The 9,462-nt window shown below is 41.8% G+C and overlaps 1 protein-coding gene across 1 annotated transcript; it reads right to left on the bottom strand.

Annotated features, from left to right (window-relative positions):
* Positions 1 to 8,242: 8,242 nt before the first annotated feature.
* Positions 8,243 to 8,977, bottom strand: LOC147627846 (chaperone protein dnaJ 20, chloroplastic-like). Its single transcript, XM_086814273.1, has one exon. It carries the CDS (start codon positions 8,927 to 8,929, stop codon positions 8,243 to 8,245), a length of 687 nt encoding a protein of 228 aa, XP_086670399.1. The 5' UTR covers positions 8,930 to 8,977.
* Positions 8,978 to 9,462: the final 485 nt, after the last annotated feature.

Genomic DNA, 9,462 nt, shown 5'->3' with positions numbered 1-9,462 from the left:
TCCAACCACCTTATAGTAGTTTATACATCATGGCACCAAGGGGAGGTGATGGATCTATTGTAACTCATATCCAACCACCTTATAGTAGCCTATACATCATAACACCAAGGGGAGCTGTTGATATTTGTGGTGCCATTGAGCATAGGGTAAGGGCAATGCATGAGTAGAGAACCAGAATCAGGAGCATTCAACCACATCACACTTGGACATTATCCCACATGAGCACATTTGTAAAAGGTGTTCCTCCCTCATATAAAAGATGTTATTTTCAAGCAATGAATGCAAGCTACTCTCAAGCCTCTCAATGAGTACAAGTCTCAATCTTGTAACGTAATTGTGCTTGATTCAACTAATCTTAGTTCATCATTATGTTGTTAATTTGGCTCTATTCACCTTAATTTAAACACTTATATAAGATTAAGACATCTTCACCATAGCCATAGCCATGCATGCCTAGTACTCATGTTTTGACACGAGTCTCAATCTTGTAACGTAATTGTGCTTGATTCAACTAATCTTAGTTCATCATTATGTTGTTAATTTGGCTCTATTCACCTTAATTTAAACACTTATATAAGATTAAGACATCTTCACCATAGCCATGCATGCCTAGTACTCATGTTTTGACACGACGGACTAGGTGCCTAGTTTGTAGATATGACATTAATCTAGTCACCTACCAGTTTTGGGTATTGATGATCTTTTTCTAGGAACAACAGAGATTCATCCACAGACAAGGCGATTGGTCTCTCACACAATGTGAGACGACTTGCTAGCCATTGCTCTTGAGTCGAGCAGCACAAGACCCTCCCAAAGGGCTTTGAGGAGCTAGCAGAGTTGGAGTGGAGTGAGATAAAGTTCAACCAGCTACTATAGACTATTCTAGACGAGATCAAGTGCACAACACTTGAGCTCGGCACAGTGCTGGACCTGCTTTCCATTGCTGCACTGAAAACCCTAAACTTTCTCTCCCCTCCACTCCTCTGTTGTAAAATAAGCCTTTCTTTTCCCTTCTTCTCTTTTCTTTCCACCATGGCCTCTTCCAGTAATGTGAGAAAACCTAGGGAAAAGGTGGAAGAGCTTGTGCTGCATAACACAAGAGATGAGAATGGAGTTTGGGCTCCAACAAGATTGAGGGTTGGGGCTTGGGTCTACATGCAGCCAAGCTCTAAGGGATCACATCGAGTGTGTCAACTGGGGAATATGCTACATCATTGGAAGGGGTGGCTACCAGGTTTCAAGCATACTAAGAAGGAAGGACTGGTTTCCATAGTGCAACATGTGTATACCCTTGGAGACTTGTACATTCAAGGCCAACGACCAAGGTTTCCTTCAAATTGTCAGTGTAATATAAACACAGCTTTAACAACATGCTAATATTGGATTTTTTATTTTAAATTTTCTTATGATTCTCCATTTTCTTATGTCTCTATCTGCAGATAATTTTTCCTCTAATTATGTTGAGGAACAACCACTCCAAAGCCTCACTGGAGTTTTCTATGCTATGCCATTAGAGAGGCAATGTTTGTATCTCAAAGCCCAAGTGATCTTGTACAGAACAATATCTTTTTCTTTTCTCACTCATATTTTGTAGATAAAAAACCAAGTTTATTTGGCAAGCTAGAGGAGTTCTCCAACCCATTTTTTTTTACCCTTAAAAAAATATTAATAGTTCCTTCTCTTACTTCATTTTCATTTCCTTTTTTAGAGAGCTTGAGCTCAAGATCTACATAGGCACCCACGTAAGGACACCAAAACATCACCATGTTAGCACAATAGGCATAGTTGTACATGGATATAGCATGCACCAAGAACACCGCACATGTTACCATGCCTTCACAAAACACAGTGCAAGGCACCCAACAACCACGGAAGAGTGACTCCTTGGATTCTAGGACACGCCCAATGGGATCACCAGAGTCCAACCCTCCTCCCACAGTAACACCAACGCACACACATGCAGGCCCTTCTAGTGGGAGCAAGCACGTGAAGAAGACCCCACAATGCAGCCACCCTAGAGATCAAGATAGAGAGGCCGATGATGAGCAGTCCGACTAGGTTGGTGAAAACATTCCTACATTGCGCAGCACCACAGGTGGCAAGACCTTGCTACTACCAGGACAGGGTCCCCTACCTACCCAGGAGAAACTTGATTCACAGGTACCACAATAGCAGGAGGAGGAGGATTCAGACTATGAGAGAGACCAAGAGGAGGTTCCTGCAAGTGCGTGCAAGTGTAGAAAGGTCAAGCGCTTCAAGCCAAGGAAGTCCCAACCTCGCCAACGCACCAACACAACACAGAGAGCTCCAAGGAGAAGGATGCGCCAAGGGCATAGGGCTCTACAAGAAATCAAGTTTTATCAGAGGAACACTGAGTTGCTGATAAGAAGAGCCCCTTTTGCTCGCACAATGAAGGAGATTCTCCAACGATATAGAACAAAGTTCTATGTGCGGGGGATTGCCCTTGAAGCATTGCAAGAAGCCTCCGAGGTCTATCCATGAATAACTCATTGCCACAGTGAAGTGGGCAAGAGCTTGCATCAATGGAGACTACACACACACACACTACGAGCCACCAATGCCATTGAGGCCTCCCATTGTTCTGTAACATTCTCTTCGTCAGCATGGGCCTCTTGGACCTGCTCCATTAGCTTTGCTTTGCCCTTTTCTTTTTCCTTGCCACTTTCTTTCGCCACACCCTCTTGTAACAAAAGGACCAAAACCATGTCCCAGCTCAGGAAAGAAGTGCCGATGTTGCCCATTTGTAGATCCAAGAGTAAGTCTTCCTCCTCATTCTTGTAGTCCTTTTCTGTGAGTGAGGGATAAAACTTTGATAGGCGAAATCTAAAATTCTTGTCTTCCCTGAATATGTACTTGATGAGGTCAACCGGAACCCATAGGCCCTCATCACCCTCAAACATGATGGAGTACGTGCTGATGTGTTCATCCATATACTGAATGACATCTGTGAAAGCATCCGCGTGTAGATGCATTGTTGAACGATCATCAATCTAAAATTCTTGTCTTCCCTGAATATGTACTTGATGAGGTCAACCGGAACCCATAGGCCCTCATCACCCTCAAACATGATGGAGTACGTGCTGATGTGTTCATCCATATACTGAATGACATCTGTGAAAGCATCCACGTGTAGATGCATTGTTGCACGATCATCAATTGCTCCCTCAAACATAGGGACAATCTCGTCAATCCTATGAAGTAACTCAAGCTTTCCTAGCTGTGCAATAAGTGCGTCAAGTAGAGGTGCCATGACTATGAGTGATTGCAAGAAATAGAGAGTGTGTGATACAGAAAGGTGTGCGAAATTGAGAGCAAGTGTTAGGAGAGACCTCAATCCGAGCCTACGCAAAAAATTAAAGCATAAAAATAATTGATTTGTCTCTCTCATTAGGTATTATTTAAAGAAATTTATAACTTAGGATCTTAATTATAACTCTTTTATGTGCAAGAGAAACCTACCTGCTGGATGTCAGACTCTCTCACATGCCGTGCCTCTGTAGTAGGCTGCCTCTGTCGTCTGTAATGCAGCTCTAAGCAATCTCCGCTCTAGCCTCTACCAACTCCTGAGTGAGTCTCTCAATGGTAGTAGGTGTGGGACCCTACGTGGCACAATCAACCATGTCGCTTATGTAAAAATATAGAAAAGTACATATAAACATGTAAATAAATGACTAAAAAAACTTAAGAAGTAATAAATATGTAAATACCTCGACATCTGTCTCGTCGGTATCGATCGTGAGAACAAGCGCACCACGTGTTGGATGCTCTCCATGGTACTTCGTACATCGATGCCAACCTGGGTGCCAAGAGCCTCGACTGTCGACATAGGCACAAATGAAGGATCTACAGGAGCTACACGAAGGGCTGGTGGAGGCTGCCTACCCTGGTCTTGGAGACAGCCTCGGCCAACCAGCACCACCACCCGGCCGATAGCTAGTGTAATCCACCTCCTCCCCTAAGACAAATTCTGCATATAATTGCTTTGCGAAGTATATGGGAATCTGGCGGTTGTTCGGCATCCTCCCATATATGACAACATATTGACTATAGATATGTGCCATCATACGAGGATGCGAACACTGCGAAATAGTAAGGGGCTTGCCCACCCCAGGGCTCATCACACAACTATCGAGGAAAAGATCTAAGTAGTCTCCACCGGACCAAGATCATAGACCTGACGATATGTCAGGCCATGTGACATAGGAGCAGTGTGATGGTGGGCTATCCACTCATCTACATAAACAATATCGTGAAGGCTACGAAGGGACAAAAGCATCGCCCCCAAGTCTGCCACGATATGTAATGTAGACGGTGTGTCTCTATCACTCCTGCAGATAGCTGCTAACTCACGGTCTATCTCCGTGTGATGAGGTCCACAATAGACGAGCGGCCCTCCTCCTCGTGGCCCTCCTCGTGTGACTCCATGCTAAAACCTAAGCCTAACACAAAGGTCCAATGTGAAAGGTCCAATGTGAAGGGTCCAATGCTTAGTGCTAAGTAGCACTAATGAAGCTATAAAACAATGCTAATGGGATCCCTAATGCTAATCCAAATCAAGAGAGTAAGGAGAGTGAAAACGACTTCTGACAATGAGAGAAAAAAAAAGTTTTTCCGTTTTATAACCTCGAACGAGGTTCGATGGCATCATGCACTTTAGGGTTTACAAGATGTACACTCTGGATTTTAGGGTTAGTGAAACAAACGGCCAAGATACACACTTAATTTTAGGGTTGGTGAAGGATCGACGGCTAAGATTTGATATTAGTATCTGGTTCGAGGTACATGGATGGCTTAGATTTTAAGTCATTACCACGACCGAGGTATGTCGACGGTCGAGATTCATTAAATACCTCGATCGAGATATTTAAACGGCTGGGATTGCATCTTCCCCAATGTGCATGAATGGACGGTGGAGATTGCATCTCTGAACCTCGAACGAGATATGTGGACGGTGGAGATTGCATCCCTTTATCTCGAACGAGGTATTTCAATGGTCGAGATTTGATCTCAATATCTCGTTTGAGATATGTGGACGGTGGAGATTGTATCTCTATACCTCAAACAATGAATGGTCGAGATTTTATTTCAATATCTCGTTCGAGATACATGGATGGTGGAGATGGGCTAGTCAAATATGCCTAGGGGTGGGATACAGTATGGCATTGATGTGGATCCGAGTGGCATGAATATCTTGATCGAGAGTGTGTGGTGGCGGTGACCTGTATTGGTGACATGGATGATGACTAGAAACCCGGACCTGCTAGCGTGGCATTAGTTGGTATCTCGTTTGAGATATGTCGCTTTAGGCTTGGGAGGCACGTGTCGTGTTTTAATTGATGACGATATCACGATCGAGGTACTCCGCCTGAGATGCGTGGATGTCCCAATTTTAGAGAGAGTGAACGAAAGTGAGTACCCTCATCTTACAATCGCCCATAAACAATGTCATCTCAACCCGGATAACAAGTAGGGGGTGTTGTTGTTGAAGCCTACATACCCTTTAAATTCTTTTTGTTCTAACTAAATTTGTCTGACTGGATGGTGTGGATTTGGTACTAGCTTGGATGATGATTTGTTCATGTTTACTCTTTAAAGTCACTCAACTTAACAATTGGGTTTAAAGACGTTAACTCCATTTATACTTGTATACTTTGCCATTACAAATTTCATGTTAGTCCCTTAGCCAAAAAGTGGGTTCATCTTCATTTAATATCTCGCTTTTATCCTCTCTATATCTCTCCTTCTCTCTCTATTTCCCTTTCCCCTCCCCTTATCTCTGTCTCTCTTTCCCCTTCTCTCTCTATTTCCCTTTCTCCTTCTCTCTCTATCTCTCTTTCCCCTTATCTCTGTCTCTCTTTCTCCATCTCTCTCTATTTCTCTTTCCCCTTCTCTCTCTATCTCTCTTTCCCCTTATCTCTGTCTCTCTTTCTCCATCTCCATCTCTCTCTATTTCTCTTTCCCCTTATCTCTGTCTCTCTTTCTCCATCTCCATCTCTCTCTATTTCTCTTTCCCCTTATCTCTTTCATCCTCCCTCTATTTTTTCAATCTCTCTTTTCTTGTGTCTCATAGACTTTAATAGACACATATTGCACACACACACACTCACTCACTCACTCACTCACACCCTCTTCTTCTTCTTCTTCTTCTTCTTCTTCTTCTTCTTCTTCTTCTTCTTCTCTCTCTCTCTCTCTCTCTCTCTCTCTCTCTCTCTCTCTCTCTCTCTCTCTCTCTCTCTCTCTCTCTCTATATATATATATATATATATATATATATATATATATATCCCAATCCTTACTCTTCCTCCTTTCTCTTTCTTTCTCTCTCTAATTATATCTCCCTTTCTCTCTATTCTCATAGATGTATGCATGTACACACCCTCACATGCATGCTTCCCCCTCCCCCCTTCCCTCCACATGCTCTCTCTCTCTCTCTCTCTCTCTCTCTCTCTCTCTCTCTCTCTCTCTCTCTCTCTCTCTCGTTTCATGTCTCATAGACTGTATATGCGTGCACACACCCTCACATGCATGCTTTCCCCCTCCCCCTTTCTTGCCACGTGCACACTCTCTCTATCCCCCTATCTCTCTACCTCTATGTCTCATTTCCTCTATCCCTTTCTCTTAATATTTTTTCTTTTCCTCACATAATCTCTCTATCCCCCCTATCTCTCTACCTCTATGTTTCATTTCCTCTATCCCTTTCCCTTAATCTTTTTTCTTTTCCTCACATAATCTCTCTTTCTACTCATAGTCTCTCTCATAGACACATACGTACACACTCTCTCTTCCTATCACTATCTTATCTCTTCCTGTCACTATCTCATGAGTGTTGGGATAGTAGTTTACAAATCAAGCTCCCATACGGGGGATCTTGGGTTAATTACATCCCACTTTTCCTTGCATGTTAACACCATCGTATGGATTGTTGTGGTATGCTAGCTTGGCTATGACCTTAAAAATCTCTCTCTCTCTCTCTCTCTCTCTCTCTCTCTCTCTCTCTCTCTCTCTCTCTATATATATATATATATATATATATATATATATATATATATATCTGACTATTTCTACTCTCTACCACTTAGTATGCCTCTCTTAGATATATATATCACACACATAGGCACACATGTACACACACACACACTCTCTCTCTCTCTCTCTCTCTCTCTCGATTTATCATAAGGGAGGAGAGAGAGAGAGAGAGAGAGAGAGAGAGAGAGAGAGGGTAAGAGGCACAATGTGTGTGTGTATGTGTGTGTGTGTGTGTGTGTGAGAGAGAGAGAGAGAGAGAGAGAGATGGTGTGTGAGAGAATTACTTAGATTAACTTGGATGGACATGCCCAAACTTATAGAATGATCAGTTTTTATAACATCATAAATGTAGTGTCTATGTATAATTTTTCTTGCTTGAAAAATATGATACACATTGTTTATTATTTTATAGGTTCTAATATACATATTTTTGTTTTTTATTTTTTTTAAATACAAGTAGTCCTTGTGGATGTATCTCGATTTTAAGCTTTAGTCAAATAGCTTTTTACCTAATTGGATACATATAAAAAGCAAGTCTTTCATGTATATTTTGTAAACTATAACATTAAAACTCATTAAAAATATCATAAGCATTCTATTTATGTTGATTAATGTTTTCCCAATACTAATATACTTTATTGCTTTCATGGAGATTAAAATGTTAAGTTATAAATATACAATAAGCTCTTTATATGCATGTTATTATTTTTGCTATATAGCGATTGCTACTTTACTAGATAAAATTAGTTAAATTTTCTATATACATATTCTCATTTACTATATAGGTACCACTAGATTTGAGGAGGGTTTTCTATATGGTTTATTGCCATTTACTATATAAAAACTTTTAAGTGCTATATAGAAACTACTATTTGTTATATAGGAGAAATAGGAGAAACTTATTTAAGATATAAGATAGATTTACTAGTGGTAGGATGAATTTCTTATACATATATATATATATATATATATATATATTCACATTCTTATGTAGAGATCACTTCTTTCCTAGATACAAAGTAGATTTTCTATATAGACATTGCTATTTGCTGTATAGGAACACTTATTTGCTAGATCAACATATAGGAAATCATGTTTACCAGATTGGAGAGGAAATCAGATCTAAGAAATTTCCTCAAATTATCTAGGAAATTTTCCTCAAATTTGTCAAAAGTCCCATTGTGGGACACAATCATTACAGTGATGTACAACAATCGTTAGAAGGGGCATCAGCTGTCCTGGCGTGGTTGTTTGCAGATCTCATCCTGGAGCCCCAGGACTCCGCCATCATTGTGGATGTGCGCCGGTACTTGAGTGCAGCTAGCTGAGCTTCCCATCGAGACCGCACTGTCGGAGCTTTTGTTGAACGTCGACCGGCAGGCGCTGTAGCGGTAATTCCATATTGAGAATGCACGTTGACGTGCAGAAGAAGCTGGTGATCGTAGTGAGCTCGTTTGGCGGGATCAGACAAGATGTCGTAGGCCTTGTGCACCAGCAAGAAGAGCTCCGTGCTTTGCTTTTTGTGGGAAGCCGGCCAAACGTCGGGATGGTACCTGCGTGCCATCTGCCTGTAAGCGCTCTTGATCTCCGCAAAATCCACATCCTTCTCAATGCCCAACACCTCGTATAATGTAGAAAACTCGCTTGTGAAGCCCCAATCAGCAGACGATTCCGGCTTACTGCAGCCGAAACTGCATGAAATACAGCTATGTACCCTCAGATTAGGTTTAGAAAAGAGCTGCAGGGATCCAAAGGCTTTTGTAAAGCTACTTGTAAGAACCCTTGACGGCAATTTACGAGCAAGAAAAAGCTTGGTATCAGTAATGGAAGGCGAACCAGACTGCATGTATGAGCTAATTAAGCGGCAACTGCAGGATGCCATAGACTATGCAGTTAATGCTTACAAGACCTAAGCGGCGCACTGTGATGAACGTCGCTCTAACTGCGACTTTCTCTTGGGCGAGCAGCGATGTAATTTATGGATTTTGAGCTTGAAAAACCAAGGTGCCTTGTGACCTTAGTGCAGGCGAGGAGGCCTTATGTAGGAAGAAAACGCCATGCGCACGCGTGCCTGCTTCCGTTGGGGACTGCTTGATACCGCGCACACGTGTGACAGCCAACCTTTTTAGTATTCCATGGTTTCGACATTTTCTATCAAGATGATGTATCATTGTGATAACCTAGCCATTCAAATTTCATAGTGCTTCATGGTCAAAACATAGGAGACAAACATAAGAGTCACAAAGGCAAACATAAGAGTCTACACAGAGTTACAAATCCACACATAAGAGTCAAAACTCTAGAGTCCTCTAGACAATGTTTCAATCCACCAATCTCACAAAGCAAAAATCAATAGAACTCGGGACACCCTTTACAAATGGTACCAATAGATTCATTGAAACCTTTGATGTGTTT

The sequence above is a fragment of the Cibotium barometz genome, chromosome 20, assembly GCF_041138505.1.
Source record: "Cibotium barometz isolate CiBa-2024 chromosome 20, ASM4113850v1, whole genome shotgun sequence".
Taxonomy (NCBI): Eukaryota; Viridiplantae; Streptophyta; class Polypodiopsida; order Cyatheales; family Cibotiaceae; genus Cibotium; species Cibotium barometz.
Note: the sequence above shows the minus strand (reverse complement) of the source record. Positions and strands in the feature narration are given on the sequence as shown.